The 20145-nt window shown below is 46.2% G+C and overlaps 1 protein-coding gene and 1 pseudogene across 1 annotated transcript in view; one reads left to right on the forward strand and one right to left on the reverse strand.

Annotated features, from left to right (window-relative positions):
• Positions 1-9644: 9644 nt before the first annotated feature.
• On the reverse strand, positions 9645-10025 carry LOC100941159 (annotated as a pseudogene).
• A 5935-nt stretch (positions 10026-15960) lies between these two features.
• The window catches only part of DCUN1D4 (defective in cullin neddylation 1 domain containing 4), a 77677-nt gene continuing 73492 nt past the window's right edge, over positions 15961-20145 (forward strand). Inside the window, 2 exon segments of the mRNA XM_012808103.2 lie at positions 15961-16012; positions 16015-16104. Coding sequence (XP_012663557.1) covers positions 15961-16012; positions 16015-16104 — 142 coding nt within the window.

Here is a 20145-nt window from a genome sequence, read left to right on the forward strand (position 1 = left end):
AAAGCTATAAATTAGTTTCATAGTAGGATTGAGTACATTGGATACTTTTTCTTCCATTATTGTGTTGTTTTTTAGAGATAGGGTCTTGCTATGTTGCCCAGGCTAGAGTGCAGTGACTACTCACAGGTGAGGTCATAGTGAACTGAAGCTTCAGATTCTGGGGTTCAGGTGATCTTCCCACCTCAGCCTCACATGTAGGCATGTGACACTGTACCTGGCTTGACTTTGCATCCGTAAACAGATAGTAAAGGCACATGTGACAAAAATCAACAGTTGTAAAGTCCTGTGTTGAGTGACTGCATTTGTTCTTTTATGTAATTTTGATAATGCATATAGCCTTGTAGTCTACAAGTCCTGTGCCACATACAATTTTTTTTTGTGCAGTTTTTGGCTGGGGCTGGGTTTGAACCCGCCACCTCTGGCATATGGGGCCAGGTCCCTACTCCTTTGAGCCACAGGCGCCACCCTCACATACAATTTTTTCTTACCAATCATCTACTTAGCTAATGTTTTGGTTGTCTTTTGTTGCATAATAAACTATATCTCATGATTCTGTGTGTTAGGAATGTGGGCAGAACTTGGGTGGCCAAACCTTCTATTCCACTTGGGATTGATGATGATCATTCACTGACATTTGGATGTGGCTGGCCTCGGTGGGAGGGTCCAACCTGTCTCTCATGACAACGCTTTGATGAAGATGGCCAGATGGCCAGACTCAGTTGGGGCCCTGGGCAGCTTTATGTACGTAGACTTTATATGCAGTGCTTCAGGCCTCCCAGAGCAAGTTTTCCAGGGGATAAAAAAATGGGGAAACTTCTGGAATAGTAAGACCTGCTCTTACATATTGGAACAATGTCACTTCTTCTGTATCCTAATCCCCAAGGTAGTTGTGAAATTCAAGGAGAGGGACCAAGACCACACATCTCAATAGAAGATGGGTCAGAAGGCATGTGGCCATCTTTCACTCACCACAGCTGGATTTTCGGAGGGAGCATTTGCATTTTCTAAATGAGGAAACTAAGATTCAGGGTATTGAGTGACTTCCCACTAAGTGGGAAAAGTGGGACACGACCCCAGAACTGCTGCTTCCAGGGCCAGCGCCCCCCCCCAGGGGTGTACACACTGCTAGACGTCTCCTTGTCTTCCAAGAAAGACTTCCTGAAGAACATAAGATGCCAATGCAATGCTTTGCCGTTCCTCTTTTCAAAGTTCCTGGGGAGTGCAGGGCGTGTGAGGGCCCAGATGAGCCCTGTCCCTGTCTTCTGATGCCACAGGCCCCCACTGCTTTTCCCATTTGATAGATTTTTTTTTTTTTTTTGAGATGAGAATGAAGTGAGGGGCAAGAGGGAAAAGGCAAAACATCTTTCTCCGAGAGTCGGAGGTCAGGGTAAGTGCAGCGGTGCCCATTGCCGCCTTTGGTGTGTGCTGCTGGGTCACTGTTTCCTGGAGCCCGCCACTCCCGCAGGAAGCACCATGTATTCAGGATTAATGGGGTGGGCAACTAGTCAGGAAATAAATAGCTGTTGGGTGAAGAAATAAGTGGGAACGATTTCATTGATCAATACGAATCAGTCCTTCGGAATCTGGCTGGAAATGGAGATGTTATCAACAAAAGCAAGGGCTTGTTCCACAGCAGCTTTCTGTACGTTACAATCAGCTTTCTGAAAAGCACTTTCCATTTGCTCCATTGGTCAGATTTGGTTGCAGGAAATCCTGGGGTTATCTCCAGCAGAAGGCATTTGTCTTTATTAATAAGCTATATTTTCGCTGAATTTATCTCAAAATTTCAAAAGATGCTTTCTCTCCCTTCCAGTGAAGCCGTGGCTGATGCTAAGTCATCCTCTTATTACAGTGGCGCCCCGGCTTTTAGTTTTAAATTTGTGCTCTAAATCTTTGCAAAAACCTTGTCTTCCCTCTTTTTAAAGTCCCGCGGTTCGTTTTATTTACTGCACATAAATCACATAAATCTGCCTGATTTTCCCCACATGGCAAAAACACTGGAGACTACCTTGGGAACCTACACCACAGGTGAGCAGGAGGACAATTTCTTTCCAGGAGCTTCTGAACCTGACCATCCTGAACAGCATATCGCTGACGCCGAGCCAGGACTTCAAAGCTACCGCAAAATTAAAGTTCAATCAAAACGTTGTTCGCTCGGAACAGTTCTGCTTTATGGATATCAAGTACCCCATGTATTTGCAGTAGATAGAATTTTCATAAAAGGAACAACAGGAGTGCTAGATTGCATTACTTAAAAGTGATGGTAGCTATTACCACAAAGGGGAAAAATAATGAAGGCACAGGAAAGATTACAGCAGTAGAGTCAGCTGAAAATAAAAGGCAGAGTGTCTGAGGGGCACTCAGACATATTGTGGGGGCATATTAGAGGGACCGTCAGCCGGGCCCATCTGATGTGTGCCTCTGCTTTCTCTGTACCGGGGACATCTGAGATTCGGGGAATTTCTGTTTTCTAGAGTGCTATCCAGCTCACCTTGCCGGCAGGGAAGCCAGCATGGTCGGTTTAATGCCGTGGGTTCTGAAATGGGTCTCTGATTTCGAGGTGCACTTAAGAATGTAAGACAAGGCCGGGTGTGGTGGCCCAGGCCTCTGGGTGCCTGAGTTCAGGAGTTCGAGACCAGCCTGAGCAAGAGCCAGACTCTGTCTCAATTAAAAATAGAAAAACTAGCCAGGTGTTGCGGCTAGTTCTAGCTAGCTATAGTTCTATAGTTCTATCTATAGTTCTAGCTACTTGGGAGGCTAAGGCAGAAGGATTGCTTGAGTCCAAGAATTGGAGGTTGCTGTGAGCTATGATGCCAGGGCACTCTACCCAGGGCGACAGGGTGAAACTCTGTCTCAACAACAACAAAAGGATATAAAACAATTATCTGGGGTGCAGGAAAATGTTAATTAGAATTGCTATTTCATTCCATTGTGTTTTGGTATTTAAATGTCTATTTCGGGGTTATGTTTAGGACAATGCTATTCATAGGAAAGCCACTGCAGGCAGCATCAGGTTTACCTGGGCACCGGCCAGAAGTGCAAATCCATAGGTCCCATCTCAAACCTGCTGTCGAAGCTGGAGGTGGGGCTGATGATCTGTACTTCAACAAGCTCTCTAGGTGATTCTGAAACCCCGTAAAGTTTGAAAAGCAAACTGGTTTCCAATGTATGTGATACCTTTGTAAATGAATACACAGGAACGCACTGTTCTTGGAAGGTCTAACTGATGGGATGCCATGGGGACAAGAAACAGCCTTCTTTCCCAAGGCCTCACCAGTGGGTTCCTGGATAGCCACATCTGTGTACAGCGAGGTCACGCTTATGTAAATGCTGCCGGGCATTTTGCTGCTTTTGTTCCCCTGGGTATAAAGGCAGACAGGACTGTGGATCACAGATTGCCATGTGTCACCTCGCTCTCTGGCTGCTGGGACCTGGGGTGGACCTGCCCGGCTTGCTCCTTCTGCGGCCCGTGAGCTGAATAAAGCAGGTTGCACCTGCTCTCTGTGCCTGAGTTTCTCCCTGCTCTGGCTGAATCAGAGCCCTGGCATTGCGTATCCACACACAGGAAAGTTGGAAGGTGATGCTGCAGTGGAAAATGCCGACTCAGGAACCATGGGGTCTTCTCTCCCCCACCCCACTTTGCTAAGTAATACGGGGGTGGGGAAAGTCTCTCAGTCTCTTTTACATTCTGGGAGCGCTTATGCAAGTTAGTTACTCTGAAAAATGAGAATAAGGTGAGATGTCGCTATCCCACAGCACTGCTGTGAAAGCTATGTGGGCTCACGTACACCCCATGCAGATAGTGAAACTTGAGCACAAAATAGATGCTCCATTCTCATTTCCCAAACAGCTGTGGACCTGACCTCAGCTTCAGAAGCTTACATTTTTCTGCCTTCTAGGGTAAATACATCAGTCCCCAAACACATCCGTGTGTTGTGTTGTGTATATGGAAGCCCCATCATCTCTCAGTGTCTGCAGACTATAGCCTGTTCTATTACTACATAGCGTGAAGCCTTGACAATGAAGTCAGACAGGGCAATGGACGAGGGTATTCAGTATATATTTACCCTTTCCACCGCTTGCATGTAATTTTCCACTGAAACTCCAAGCTGCAAGGCATAGCAGTAATCCACGATGCTGTAGATTGGAGCAGTTTGATAGCACATTGCCATAAGGAACAGCTAGTAAGGCTGCACCACAGATTAGCCCGGCAGAGCAAGGATTCTGAGTTCTAAGCCAGGCTGCGCACACCGCAGCCTCGCTGCTGGACGGCTGAATTAGTTGACAAGAGATGATGAAAGCGCTCGCCAGAGATTTTCACTGAGTGATCTGGGAAAGTGCTTCTAACCTTTGGCATTCATAAGAATCACCTGGGGGGCTTGTGAAGCTGGCAGATTTCTAAACCTCACCCCCAGAGATTTTGATTCAATAGAACCTATTGAATAGGTATAAAGAGGGCCTAGGAATCGGTATTGTTAACCACCTTTCCAGGTAATTGTATTGCAGTTGGTTGGTGAGGAAGAGAATTTATACAACCTGAATCACAGATGTTTTAAAGCTGATAAGCACTTTAAAGCTCATCTGATGTAAGATTTCTTAACCATTTTCCTTTCATAAGCGCCAAGGTGATTGCCATTAAAATAAACGCATGACACTTTCTCATTAATACAGTCAGATTTGACAAAACCCACAAATGTTAGAAAGAACTAAAAAATGCCACAGCAGTAAGTCATCACAGACTGAGGCCTAGATAAGATTGTCAGTGCGTTTTGCTCAATTTCCTTCTGTCAAATTTAACCCGATCCCCTCCAGAAAGCTTAGCAGGGTGCAAGAGGGAGAGAGAACAGGTGTTGACACAGGCACGACCTTGAATCCACTCATGTTTTTAAAATAATCCATTAGGAATTTTGAACACTTTATTAGTAATAGATTTCCTGGTGATACGAATCATAGTCGAGACCCACCACAGGCCTGCTGGCTGCCCCCTGATGTTTCTCCTCCTCTTGGTCCTACTCAAGAACCTTCATGTTGGTGCAGACACAGGGACACCCAGAGAAAAGACCACCTCCTCAGCATCTCTTACAGCCAGTGGTAACCATGACACCAAATTCCTAGTGTTGCTGGGAAGGCTTCATTTGTTTCTATCCATGCAGATTTTACGTTCCTTGATTTTGGTGTATCTCAAAACTTCCGTAGTGACCCACATACTGCAAGCTAACAGTCAACAGATAATGAAAAACAAATAGAAGTCTTGTAGAACTTATCAGCGTAGTTAAAGTTCTTCATTCAGAATGGATGGGCTGACTTAGATTCTCCTTTACCTTGAACTTCTAGGGGTAGTGACTTTCTCCCAGGAAAGTGTTCACCAAACTACTTTCTCCCCAAGTGAGCATCTGACCGGAGATCTTTGTGTGAGTGCTGAGGGGACAGAGAAGAGCAGAAGAGCAGAGGGGAAGCCACTGCATCGTCTAGGGCAGGGCAGTGGTTCTCAACCTTCCTAATGCCGCAATGTACTTTCATTGTTAAAAAGGGGTCGCAACCCACAGGTTGAGAACCACTGGTGGGGCAACAGAGAAAAACAAATGCAAAAGGAGCAGCTGACCTGGTCAGCTGGGCCCAGGACTGCTCAGGTTCCAATAATCCTGGGGGTGGCTTTTGTTCTACGAGGTGCAGCTCTGCCCACACTCTGAAGCTCAGGGGCTTGTTCCTCTCATGAGATGATGGGATCATCAAGCCACAGGAGCAGGTAGGAAATCACAGATCTCACTGGTGCAAGAGTGAGGTGGGACAGGAGGTGGACTGGAGTCATGAGAGTCCACCTGGCATAAACATGCTGGAAAGGGTTCCTTGAGGGGGCCCCCCTAGGGCCACTGGGCTGCAGATAGAATAAAAATCCAAGGAGGATGTCAGGTCCCCTCATACATATGACAAGGGTGGGATAGGCGAGGAGTTAGAGAAGAAAGCCATAGGGTAGAGAGAAGAAGCTGGTTAGTTCTCTAAGCCTGTTGCTTACAATGCTAAGATATCCAGGCACTGGAGATGTGTGATAATGTTTCTACTCCCCGATCTATTATCTGTGGATTTGAAATGTTTCCCAAAGCTGAAGTTGCAAAGTGGGAATGGACATTTCTAAGAGACTGAGGTGGTGGTGATGGTGCTTCGGAGCCAGAAAAAGTGATTGTGAGATGGAGGGATGGAGGATGAAACAGACGCAGGTGTGGGCTTCACAGTGGGACTTTCAGGCTGACCTGGCTGGGACCGTTGGGGCGTAGAGCTGGGGAGCTGCCGTGTGGGGGTTTAAGGAGCTGCTCAGGGCCTGGGTCGGGGTGAGGGGAGAAAACAATCAGGTGAGAAAACAAGCAAAGGGAACCGGAGGAGAGAGCTCCCTGGAAGCTGGGCGTGGGGGGCTGCAGAGAAAGCAGCTTTGACTAGAGCCCAGTTTGGAACTGGAAGTGAGCAAAATCTGAAAAGAGATGAAATCCATCTTGTCATCTCCTTTCCAAGTGCATATCTCTCTTGCTCCTTGCCCAGCCCCTTCATACTACCTTGAAATGCTGGCCCCCTGGGCCAGGCCTCCACTCCCATCACTGGCCAGTCTGGTAGCCAAAGTCCCATCCCTGGAGTCAGGCTCAGATGCCAGCCAGACTCAGGAGGAAAGCTAACAGAGTGGATCTAATCCCTCACTAACTCAATTGCTGATAGCCACTGACTGTTCCCTAAAGCCCTTGGATTTTAAAAAGAAAATACCTGTTATCTCAAATAAAGGTCTAATCTAAGAACTCTGAATTTCAGGGGTGGTAGGGTGGGTCTGGGTGGGTTTTAGGCCTTTGACAGTCATCTTTTTCAATGATTCTTAAAATGGTCTGGGACCCTCCCCTCCAAATATTAAAGGTATTTCTTTCTTTTTTTTTTTTTTTGAGACAGAGCCTCAAGCTATCCCCCTGGGTAGAGTGCCATAGCATCACAGCTCACAGCAACCTCCAACTCCTGGGCTCAAGCCAGTCTCCTGCCTCAGCCTCCCAAGTAGCTGGGACCACAGGCACCCACCACAACGCCTGGCTATTTTTTGGTTGCAGCCGTCATTGTTGTTTTGGTGGCGGGGCTGGATTTGAACCTGCCTCCTTAGGTGTATGTGGCTGGCGCCTTAGCCACTTGAGCCACAGGCGCGGAGCCAAAGGCATTTCTTTAAACTATCTTGGCTAAGGTAGCACAACAAAGTAAAATGTAAGCATTCAGCTTAGTTGGAGGAAAATATTTTTCAGCTGGGTGAGGAGTGATTTGTGTGCATGTGTGTTTGGGCTGCATCATGTGTGTATCTCAAAAATTCTTTTTGTTTTCGTCTTTGGAATGGTAGATTTTTTTTTAATGCTTGGGCTCACTGCTCTCCTCTCACCAGCGTTCCTCCTGTGGTAGCTTCAGTTGGGGGTTCTGGTGTGAGGGTTTGCATGAGGTGGTCAAGGCAGCTACCTCTGCTATAAGCTCTGGACTCTGCTTTGTCATGGGTTTTGACATCCTACCTGCTCTTCTAGAACAGGACGTTCTTACTTCCATAACACGTTCGCATCATCAGAAGTGAGCATATATTTTGCACAGCTCCTGTCCTCCTCTTCCCTCCCCCATCTCCTCCTGCTGTCTGCCTTCCCCATCCTCTATCCCAGAATGCTTCGCTTTGCCATAATGAGATGCTCGGCTGCCGTGTAGCCACCGACATCTGGAGATGGATGGGGTCTCCTGTACTGCCCTGAGAGGGATGTTAAAAAGACACTGTATTCATGGAAGCAGGCTAGAGAAGGCAAGGAGAAATGAGGAGCCTGGCAACACACAGAAGCCATTGTCCAAGTAAAATGGTTATTCTTTCTGTCTATCCCCTGCTAGCTAGAGGAAAGCTATATTTACGGAAGTCACCATAAAGGTCATGCATTGTTTAGATTCAATTGGAAAATTATACCTTCTGAGGTTGAATTTAATGCAGCATCATTAGGACTTGATTAGCTCAATGCGGAGTAAGGTGAAAATACCCAATTCAGAGAAGAACATGTGGTAATGAATGAATACATTTTTATTCAAATAGTCTGTGAATTCCCTAGGCAGGTGTGATTTCCATAAAATAAAAGGCTCTGGATAAAAAGGAAGAGTGAGTTGAAGCATCCCAGGACTGTGTTGAGGAAAAAGATGAGCAAAAAGGCTTATAAAATGCTACCCTAATAATTGTGTGTCAAGAAATCCTGGAAGTTTGAAATATTTTTAAAATAAGTGAAATTTCCTCTATATTTAGGAGAGGCAAAAAAGTGACTGCTAAGAGAAATTAAAATTGAAATGTAGATGTCAAATCTAAGTATAATTGGAAAATTCTTAGCTCTTCTGAGAGATCTAAGATGGCTGCTGTATAAAAAAAAAACCCAGGATTTTCTGGAAAATTTAGAAGTATGGACCTATTTTCACTTGAACTTGTCCCTAAGCAGAAAAATTAGCCAACTGTACCGCACAGGATTGTATTAGGTTCACAGGGAAACATGCAGATAACACAAACATTGGTGTCTCTGCATTCTGTCTTGCTTCCTTCTCTCAGTTTTATAAATGCTTTCACATATTTTGTCTTGTTCAGTTTTTTATTCACCCCTTGAAGATATTATTCTCACTTTTACAGATGAAGGATCTGACATCCAAATACGTTTCATGTCTTGTTCAAGGGTTGTTAAGTGGTAGGGTCTGGTTCTTAACCCAAGGATAACACTCGCAGGGATTTGTCTCCACCTCTGGAATAGCAGGTTAAGAGTGTTTTATACTACCAGCTACGGCTCTCAGGGAAGGTAGTATCACTTCCAAGTACAAGGAATAGAAATGACTCATTATGGGAACCTATTCACTGCCGTCTGTTTACTTTTTTTGGGACACCATCTTTCTACAGTCACACGAATTTCCTATATCCATTTAAACTCCCAGTATCAATCAATCGGCATTAAATTCATTTTCAGAGAGTTTGAACAACATGCCCCGGATACTGGATATTCATTTTTACCGTGTAAGGTCCCGCATTTCTGCTTCGAGCCAGGCTACTTTCACATTGGTGGCGTGTCTGGTGAAAGATGCTTTTGCATCCTAACTCAGCGTTCACTGTAAGCTCTAAAACCCAGGGAGGGAAGGAGCCAGCTACTAAAACACAGCGACTGTAGAGCCAGGCACTAGCTTAGAGGCAAAGAAGGATTTGGGGTGATATGCAGGATGTGATGGAGAAGGGTTTATTCAGGAATGTGACGAACTGTAAAGGGTCACAACCTCCACCCAACAGCACTGTTAATGGGGCATCATTACCATGTGCCAGCATTTTTAAGGGCTTTACTTACACTCATTCATTTAATCCTCACAATACCCCTATGAGGTAGAGCCTATTATTTTTTGCTGTTTTGCAGATGAGGAAACCAAAGCATAGAGAGATAATTTCTTCTGAAGTTGTGGAGCCAGTGGGGGCATTTATTTATTTTTTATTTTTATTTTTTTCAGGAGTGTGTGCACTTTATTGAAGCCCTTTGTGGACAGGGGTGTGAGTATAAACAGCTGCATGAAGGGGATCCAGACAGGGCTGGCACAGAGCAGAAAGCGTGGAGTGACGGGTGGTCATCGGCAGCCTTGACAGGGATTCCACTCTATCCACGCCAGTGGATGACGATCATCGGGATGATGATGAGCATAATAGTCCCAAGGAGGCTGAGGACCAGGGCCCAGGTGTTCAGGCACTTGGCAGTGGAGGCGTAGGTCTTGGCCCCGGCCAGGTCGCCCACCATCTACTGTCCCTAGACTTCACGGAGTAGGCGAACGCTATGAAGCCCAGGCAGAAGAGAGTGTTGAACAGGGACCAGACGACTTGGTCGGGCACAGCGGTCTCACCATGGATGTGGATCCCAGAGGGAGCAGGATTGGGGGGGCGTCCCCAGCATGGCCACCTCGTGCTCTTCCTTGAGCGTCTCATAGTTTGGGGGGAGCACTGTGTGGGTCTGTGCGAAGAGATTTTGGGAAGAGTAGTTCATGGTTCCGAGAGGAGGCTGCGGTGGTCTCAGTGGGGCATTTTAATCCGTGCCATCTGGCTCTAGGAGGACTGTGTTCTGCCTCTGGAGAAAAATGGCAAAAGTGCTTCCAAGGCTAACAAGCCCAGAGAAGAGCCAATTCCAGAAGATTCTTGTTAATTTCCTCTGTTAAAGTTTTTTATTTGGGGGGATACACGTTATGATAAAAGCGGAAGTCCCTCGAATACCCGTAAGCCTGCGTTACAGAGGTGTGTCAATTCTATATAAAGTAACCTGTACTGATTATGAAGAGGTCACTTGCTTGTGTTTAAAATTCAGTGTTCTGACCTCCTGGGTAAAATAGGGGGGAAGAAAGCTGATGGATGATAGGAGGCAAACAATGTCATCTTTTCAGCTTGCTAGTCAGTACCAGGGTGAGGAGAGGGCGTCTTCCTTGGCACAGTGAGGACAACATCTACCTCTAGGATCTTTCCGTTAACCTGATGATTGGGACCTGACTATATGCAGGTTTTGCAAATGAAACCAAGAGTAGCATTTGGCAGTGGCTACTTGCAAAACTGTTTTATGTACGAATGTGAAAAACAATGTATGTCACAGTGACATTCTTTGTCATTAAAAGCGTAAGTGGTGAAACCCAGTAATATAACCCTCATTGGTTAAAATGTTAATTCCAGCAAGACTGAACTTTTCTGTTCTCAGTGATACCAAAGCAGAGAATAATATTCAGCAGAGCCTCAAGAGGTAACTCTGGATAAATAATCTCATTAAGAATATACTATAAAGTAGAGAGTTGCTGCTGAAGTAAGGTTGAAAAGGTAAAATAGATAAGAATTCAGTAACCTGGAAATAAGCTTTCTGACTTATATTTTTCATAGTACTGTAGAACCTCCGCAGTTGACCACCTCCCCACATTGACCACATCCTTAAGTTGGCCCAATTTTTATAGACTGGACATGCATCACATGTACATATCAGTACAGTCGGCCTAGTTCCTTATGTTGACCACCTCTGTATGTTGACCAGTTTGTGACAGTCCGTTGGGTGGCCAGCTTACAGAAGTTCCACTGTATATATCCACAAGGGCAGCCCACGTGGCTAGACGTTCATCCCTAGAAAGGGGCCTGGTTTCATTATCTTTTAAAAGCCACATCACACCTATATGACTGTGTCCTTATGAGTCATCTCTGAGGCAGTTAGGGACATATGTCAGTCTGGTTAAAAAGGGAGGGAACTAGGCTCAGTCCAGGAGCATCTACACAGGGAGTCTGGCTATGCAGGGGCACTTTTCCTTATTAGCTAGGGAGCTAATAATTACTGAAGCTCTCTAAACCTCAGTTATCTGTAAATTGAGGATAATATTAGTACCCCACTGGCTGTTGTGTGGCTAGGCAGCAGAGTTTACTAGCATAGCACTGTTAAAGAGTAGGACCTGTCACACAGGATGCATTAAGAAAAAAAGTTGTGAGTTATCACTTGGGATAGCAAATTTTCAGTTGGCTGAATTTGAAAAAATAAATTAGTCTGCCCTCTATGGACACATTTACTTTTAATTTTTTTGGTTTATTTTCATTTCCATATCCTGGAAACTTACTTAGCCTGACTTTTTATAACTAGAAGAGTTCCACAAACGCTCTGACTGTAATCTAAGGGCAAATTAATTCCTCCCGCCACGTGTTCTTGCTTATTCTCTTCAAATCTTAACCAGGGTAAGATTTTTCTGTCTGAGCAGCCCCAACTTCATTTCAGTCTTGAGGACTATGCTGTTCTCTATTCTGTACCCCCAACCCCAACTCATGCAGGGCAAACATGGTATGATGGGATTTGTGGAATCTGGGAGAAAGTTTAAATGTTATTGAAGAGCTCTGCTGCTCTTTCTCTTACCAGACTTTTCCACACCAAATTCTAAGGTGTTTTGAAATATATTGAATTAAAATTAATAGTGTACAACTAATGAAATAGAAAAACTTCCAGTTAAATTAGGCATCATTAACATGAGGTGATTTGCTTTACTATTACCTTAAAGCAGTAACCAGGTGAAATGAAATGGCATTAAGTCTGCCTCTTCAACTATCTCTACCCATCACAGTCCCAAGACACTAAATTCATTTTTCTCCAGAGATTTGAAAATCAATGCACAGAACTATGACATTACTATATCTCAGCGAACATCCCCACAGGAATCATGTTCTTTTGGAATGCTACCAATAAGAAAAAAATTGAAATGTTGTATTATACTGAATTTCATAAAAAAGGGCAATGTTCCAACTGTGGAGTATAGAATTTGCACTGTCTTGGTATGATAACTTCCAAGTGGGGAGGGAGAGTAGTTTACCCATCTTTGGAATTTGAAGTGTTAACATTGGACAGTATAGTGCGGGGAAAAGAACTGAAATAGGAACTGGGAAACTTGAGTTGAAATACTGTTTTGCTACTAACTAGCCCAGTGACTCAGATTAGACAGACACTTAACTCCTTTGACCCTCAAGTCTCATATTCTTAAAATAAGGAAGGTGCATTTGATAATTGCCAAAGTTCTTTCTAGATCTACAATGTCACATACAGTCAACATTCTTCACTTTAAGGAACCGTTTACCAGTTCCTACTACTGTATTGGAAAGCATTGTACTAGGTGCTAGGGAAATAAGAAGATAAATATAATGATCTTGGGTGGCACCTGTGGCTCAAGGGAGGAGGGCGCCGGCCCCATATGCTGGAGGTCGCTGAGTTCAAACCCAGCCCCAGCCAAAAAAAAAAAAAGATCTTCCTGACTGCAAAGGTTTATAATCGTGTGTATTATTAAAATGACCAGGGAATACTTGCAGAACATTATGTCGTCATTTTACTATACTCGTTTTATTATTCAGAAAATGTTTGGGGCTGTGAGGCTCACAGACTAAGAGCAAGCTTTGCCTCTCAATCCTCAAGCTATAGCCAACTCACTAGAAAGAGCTGGGTAAATTACTCCCAAAGTCTGTGTTTACTTGAAAATAATCATAGTGGCCCAACTGAAAGCAATGGTGAGGAATAAGAGAGGTTGTACATCTTTAAGTTTTCATGTATATCATGGATCTGCTAGGGGAGTGCTGGAAGCCAGGGACAAAGCAGCTGGCGGATCCTTCATACAGCTTAGTCATCGTATACATTGTAATATGTATACAGGGTGGACATAAAGTTCGTGTGCAATTTAAAATAATTTAACATAGTAAATGGCACATGAACTTTATGTCCACCCTGTATATAGTTGTTTTGTTTTGGTTTGGTTTGGTTTTTTTTGAGATAGAGTCTGACTTTCTTGCCCTGGGTAGAGTACCATGACTTCACAGCTCACAGCAACTTTATACTCCTAGGCTCAAGAGATCCTCTTGCCTCAGCCTCTAGAGTAGCTGGGACTACAGGCATCTGTCACAAATCCTGATGGTTTTTCTATTTTCAGTAGAGATGAGGTCTCACACTTGCTTAGGCTGGTCTTGAACTCCTGAGCTCAAGCAATCCACCCACTTTGTCTTCCCAGAGTGCTAGGATTATAGGCATGAACCACCACACCCAGCTATATACATTATTATAAAGTTTGCTGCAAATAATATAGCAATGTCTAACTAAAACAAATTAATTATGGGCTTATTTTAATGTAGAGGTTTTAAAAAGCAAGCTATTTTCTGTGTAAAATAACAGGTGTTTCAATCCTTGAAGTACCATAATAAACAGTAAAAAAAAAAAAAAACAACTCTCACATAAATATTATGCACAAAAGGTCAGGAACTTGTATACAATGACATATAATTTATTTTCTAGATGTAGATTAAGCTGAAAACATAAGTGGTGTAAAGATTGCAGGAGCAGCTTGCCTGCTCAGGGTGAGAGCAGACAATCTCATTAGATCTGTCCAAGAAGGAATCACCTTTCTCAGAGTCCGGAGATACCTACCCATCACTGCCCAGTGGCTGTTTCCACCACGTTGAAGGTGACTAGTAGGAACGTTCTATCAGAGTTTCTTGTCTTGAGAAGGAAACTGAAGTAAATAATAAATAACTTCAGGTACAATTCTAAAATTTTGCATTTAGATAAAATGATTCAGGAATGTCTGAATGATAAAAATAAAACTATAAGAATGTAATTAAAGAGAAATTAGGGATTCAGAGAGAGTATATTACAATGAGAATGTTGTAGGACATAGGAACTGGTTTGTGTGAGCTATTTCTCTCAAATATTTTGTTTTTGGTGTAACATTTATCTGAAACCTGAATTTCAGAAGAAATTCAAAAGCCTTGGCTGTAGAAATCTAAAACCAAAGCGACTTCTCGTTTTGTCGTGTAGTTTGGGGTGTCTTCCGTTCTCTGAGGCTGCCCGCAGGGCCTCAGGCTATTGTTGTTGGGGTTGCTGCTGGTGGTGGAGGGCCCTCTGTTACTATCTCCAAATATTATTCCGTTATCATGACATGGTAAGTGTGATGAGTCGATTTCAAGCACTGAAAAGACAGGACAGAATTCATGAAAATGGTGCGAATTCTTGACTTCGAGGAAGAATTCACCCAAATTAACTCCTCCCCTGGCCAAATTACAGCCGGTTTCGTTTTCTGGACGGACTCCCCGCATTGATGACTTAGGTTTTCTTAGATGATGCAGGCTGTCCTTCGTGGGATGGTGACCCCCCGCGGACTTGTGGGCATGCCAGACTGACTCCGTAGCTCAGAGGGTGGCCCTGGATTTCTGTACGCTGCCCGTAGCACACAGACGTGTATGACGGACAATGCCTGTAATATTCAGAGACTCTTTAGCTCATTTGAGACGAGGGAGGTGACTCCGGAAAACAAGCAAATTTCCAAAGTGGGAAGAGGATGGACTGTTGTACGAGAAACGGGAATTTGCTCGCCACCAGAGGGTTTGCTAGGAATGAAGACACGGCAATTCTTCATCCAGTTTCCTGCGGTAGGAAACAGCTGGAAAAAGAAGTCCCAGTCCAAGTTCGGCGCTGGCAGGACTCTGAGGCTTGGGGCAAGCGGTGGGACACGGGACGCATCGCCCCAGGCTTTGGGATGGGCTGACTTCCCTATTTCGAGCAGCGAGATACAGGCTGCCCTAACTGCTCTTCACCTCCTCGGTTCTTTGGGGAACACTTAGCATGCTTTGTTTCAGACACCGACCCATCTTTCTCGGTTGGTCTCCAGCTCCACCAATCCCGCCCGCCACGGGGCGGGGTTTCAGGGTCAAGGTGGACCAATTCCCTAGCTTCGCCCCTACACGCGCTCTCGGACCCCCGGGGGTGACTGACAGCAGCCAGGTCCAACCTGCTCCTCCAGAGCGTGGCCTCCGCCGGGGGCGTTACGGAGACCAGGCCCCCGGACCAATCGCATCGGACCCAAGGGGGCGGGGCCTCTTTGCCTGCTCTAGACGGCGCTATCAGCACTCCTTTTGTCAAATGAGAGTCGCGGGGGGGGCGGTCTCTCAACGGCGGAGAGCCAATGGAGAAGGCGAGATGGGCGGGCTGGGCGTGCCAGACGGCGGGTCCTCAGCTCCGAGCCGAGGTGCGGTGAGCCGGTGGGGGGACCGCGAGGCGAGCGCGGGAGCCTGGGCGGCGAGCGGGGTGTGAGCTGCCCGAAAATGCACTCGGATGCTGCCGCTGTCAGTGAGTAACGGAGAGCGAGCGGGCAGGGGCCGGGCGGCTGCCAGCACTCGCCACTCGGCTCCCACAGTCACCGCCCCACGCCTCCTGTCCCGAATCGCGCCGGGAACCCCTGCCCGAGGGCCACCCCTTCCCCTCCCGGGGCCGGGGCGGGCGGTGACGCTGCGGGCGGCGCGGAGCGGTGGCAGGCGTGGGGGGAAGGGGCCGGCCTGCGGGGGAGGGCGGAGGTGAGGGGGGTGGGGACTGGCTCCATTTCAGTGTTGGGGGAAGGGGGGGCGGGACGTGCGATGAGGGGCCGGGACTGGAGTGTCCGGGGTGAATGGAGGTGGAGGCAACGGCGGGCTCTAGCGGGCAAGGCTGGGGGGGTGGCACTGGCGGGGGAGAGAGGGAAGGAGTGAGCAGGGCGCAGGGGTGAGGATTTCCGAGGGTCTGAATAGTGCAGGCGGCTCCGTGAGAAAGGCGGGTGAGTGCGAGGGGAGCGCGGGGGCGGGGACAATGGGAAGGGCTGGATGTTGGGGGTGGGGGGAAACAATGGGGTGGGGGAATGGGGACAGCGGCTGAGAGGGGCTGGAGAGCAGGCAGGAGGATGAAGGCTGATGTAACGGGAGAGCTAGATGTGGGAGGGATTGGGGTGTGATGGAATAGTTGGGGAGTCTTGCAGGCGGGAGGAAAATTGGAATGGTGGGGGGTAACAGTGGTGGGAGGGGAAGATACTGGGTTAATATGATGGGGCAGGTGTTGGGACGGTAGGGCAATTGAAAGGAAGAGGCGAAAAAGGGGGGGAGTGTTTGGGATCGCAGACTGGAGGAAGGGTTGAGAAGATGAGGTAAGGGTGAAGAGCTAGTTGGGGAGGAAGGGGAGATTGGGGTAGGGGTAGGATTGTCATGTCCAGATTCTGTCCGGCGCCAGGCTGGGGGGAGGGTGCCGGACTGCGTGTTGGGGGGAAGTGCTTCCTCCCTCCCGCTAGGCACGGTCCCTGGAGTGGGAGCTCACAGCTTCGGGGTGCGGGGAAAGGAGGGGGCGGGGCTGAAGTGGAGGACGGGGGAAATGCCCCAAGGTTGGCGGTGGCCGCGGTCCCTCCTCCCCCGAACGGCGGGAAGCGAGGTCAGCGCTGGCGCGGGCTCGGGCTGCGGGACTGGGGGGCAGGGCAGGGGTGCGGGCTGCGTGTTTTCCGCGGCGACATCTGGAGGGGTCAGGCTATGAAGGTAGGGTGGGGGGTTTTGCGCAAGGGAGGTGTCAGGGTCCCCGGCAGCCCGTGGGTTTGGCAGTTTGTGACGCAGTTGTCTAATTTCTGTCTTATCAGGTATGGAGGCTGGTGCTTTGGGACCTTCTTCCCTGCGGGGAGGGCTGGTCCTGAAGCCCAGCGCAGCGCCTGGGGGGGGGGCGCGACTTCTCCCAGACGTAAGGGGAGGGCGCTTTAGGGGTTTCCTTTAGGGTCTGGCTCCAGTCGTCGGTGAGAAGGGGAAAGGCGGTTCCGCGGAATTCTGGGACTTGTAGTCCGAGCCGCGCCGGGCCGCGGTTGGGTTGGGTGCACGTGGGTAACTGTGGAAACGAGTCCCAGAATGCAGCGCGTCCGCGGAACCTCCCTGCTCGGCTAACTCGTGCTTTATTCCCTGGCCGACTCGAGTGCGTTCTCGGGAGGTGCTCGAGTCCCCTGGGACTGAAGCGGTTCCCCAGCCCTTCTCCTTGTATCAGCTGGAGAGGGAGAGTCCAAGCCAAGCACAGTCCTCCCACACTTGGGTTCTTGATCCCCAAGTTAATTATTTTTTCCTGCATTTGGTGGCAGTACTTGTAGAATAAATGCCTATTCTTGAGCCACCTCGCACACGGGTTATGGGAAAACATTCAAGAAGCAACGCAGTCTGAAGCAGCTTTTAGGATGGTGTGTTGTATGTAAGCACTACGTTAAGACATTGAGTCTTAAATACGGGAACGCCAGTGTAGGCGGCTGTAACCCTTGTGAAGATGATAAACTGTTAACGATGTATTGGTATTTCTTGGGCTATTTGGATTTCCCAAGGATAAGGGGACTTCTTTGAAAAAAGACACTCTTGAAGTGAATGGGAAGCGGCTTAGCAGAATTTAGAGTGGGAATTGTTCCATTCATAAGGCAAGCATGGAAATGTGAAGGTGAACAAAGGGAAAATGGTGATGTCTTCAGTTTCCAAAGAAGCTTGGAAAGCACATGAAGACAAAGAGGAAGGTAAACGGCTTAAAGAGCCAGACCTTTAGGAGTTTTCCCCTTTGCTTGCTTGCTTCCTTGTTTTGTTTTTTTGCTCCAGGCTGTGATTCCTTCTCTAATACTGGCAACCTTCCTCTCAATCTGACTGAGACTGATGACTTCCTGAACATCACATCTTCTGTTCCCCTTGTTATTTACAGGCAATGACTCCAAAATTTGTCATTTAGATGGCTATGAGATTAGCTTAGATGATAACTTAGTCTCTAGTTAACTTAGTCACTAGAAGAATATTATAATAACCCTAATGATGAGATTTTTACCAAGAATTAGTAACGTTTGGAAACCATTTGGTATGGTTACAAATACAAAGGGTGCCCCCCCCCAAACATATACACATTTTAAGAGATGTTATCTATGTATTACTTTTCAGAGTTGAATGTTACTGGTCAAGTGTACGTAGACATGCTGCGTTTATCCGTTTTACCTGCAGTTCACACACTTTTGGGGAATAATAGATTTTACTTCCAACAAGATCTCTTGAAATGTGTACATATTTTTTGGCACCCCCTGTGTACTGAATTTGCAAACTTAGTTGATCTTTTAATGATATCTGAAAAATTGAACAATGTTTTTTGTGAAAATCATTTATATGTCATATTTTACTTAATCCTCTGGTGAAATGTCCAGGAAACCCTTTGTAATATGTAAATATGTACAAAAAGGGCCTTTAATTTTGGAATTTGCTCTTACAAAGGGTAATTAAGATGATCAGGTTGAAAAACATACAAGAGCTGTAGTTGTCTTTAAGGTGGTGTTAAAGAAAATACGAATCCGGTCAAGTCTTTATCTTTTTCTTCAGCTACACCCTAAAGGACAGGTGCCTTTACAGACGTGCCACCCCCTCCCTTGATCCCCTAAAGCGCCAGGCTCCCACAAAATATCAGCTTATACTTTCCGTTCTGGTTTTTAGGTTGCTCTTTAATTTTCTACCACTGGGGAGGTCCTTCATTGTGAATTTAGCTATGGGTTTAAACGGACGCTTCTTACCCCCTACCCAGATACGATATGTCTAATGTCTATGATAACTTTGCCAGCCTTCCTTATTTCCTCTACCTTAAAGGACTTCTGTATATTTACTCTCTTTTTCCTCTCTTCCTGCCTCCAAGAAGTGCCCCTATTGGCACTTGATCATATTTTTTCAAATTTATCATTATCCCCTTTTCTATTTCTTTTCTATTTTTTTTTTTTTTTTGAGACAGAGCCTCAGGCCTCTACCCTGAGTAGAGTGCTGTGGCATCACAGCTCACAGCAACCTCCAACTCCTGGGCTCAAGCAGTTCTCCTGCCTCTGCCTCCCAAGTAGCTGGGACCACAGGTGCCAGCCACAATGCCCAGCTATTTTTGGGTTGCAGCCATCATTGTTGGGTGGACCTGGGCTGGATTCGAACCTGCCAGCTCAGGTGTATGTGGCTAGCGCCTTAGCTGCTTTGAGCCACAGGCGCTGAGCCTACTTTTCTGTTTTTAATCTTAAGTTGTTTCAAGCAGCTCTTACTAGCTTATTGCATTCTTTCTGGCTATTTTATATATAATATATATACGTGTGTGTTTATGTGTATATATATTTTGCATTTTCCTCATCTCGATCATCATTTGCTAATTAGAGCTAATATTTAATAGCTAGTAGTTCTGCTAGCTCAGTAATATAAAATTCAGCCTGTCTTGAACTGACCTTAAGATGATCTGGTACTAAATCAGGTAGGAAGCATTTGGCAAGTAACAATACTCAACTAGAAATGGCTTTAATTTTAGGACTTAACTATTGTCCAGTAGCAAGAGGTCTAGAAATAGGTGGTTCTAAAGGTGATGCAGTGGCTAAATAATGTCATTAAGGATCTAGGCTCTTTGTATCTTTTTCTTCCTTTGTGATTAGCATTTTGGCTTTGAATATTTAGTTCATTTCCTCATGTTTACAAGCCGGTTGCTGCAGCACCAGATATCAGGCCTGTGTAAGAGAGTGAGAGAAGGAGTGTATTTCCTTACAACTCCCTCTTAACAGAGAGAAGTCTTTTCCAGAAGCTCACTTTGGAGACTGATGTTTCAATGTCATTGGCTCAAACTGATCTCATGCTGCTGCTAGTTGTGAAGGAAGCTGAGAAAGTGAAAGTCCAGCATTTTTCAGCTTCTGATACAGGATATGGTTTTTGCAAGGGTGGAAGAAGGTTGGGGAGGATGCTTTGGGTAGGCAGCCTGCAGGTTATATCCTTGAACCAGATACTTGCACCAGCTGTCTGTGGCTTTGTCTCAATCTCTGTTGATTTGTTTT

Source organism: Otolemur garnettii, unplaced genomic scaffold (genome assembly GCF_000181295.1).
Source record: "Otolemur garnettii isolate 467f Iridium unplaced genomic scaffold, OtoGar3 scaffold00083, whole genome shotgun sequence".
Classification (NCBI taxonomy): Eukaryota; Metazoa; Chordata; class Mammalia; order Primates; family Galagidae; genus Otolemur; species Otolemur garnettii.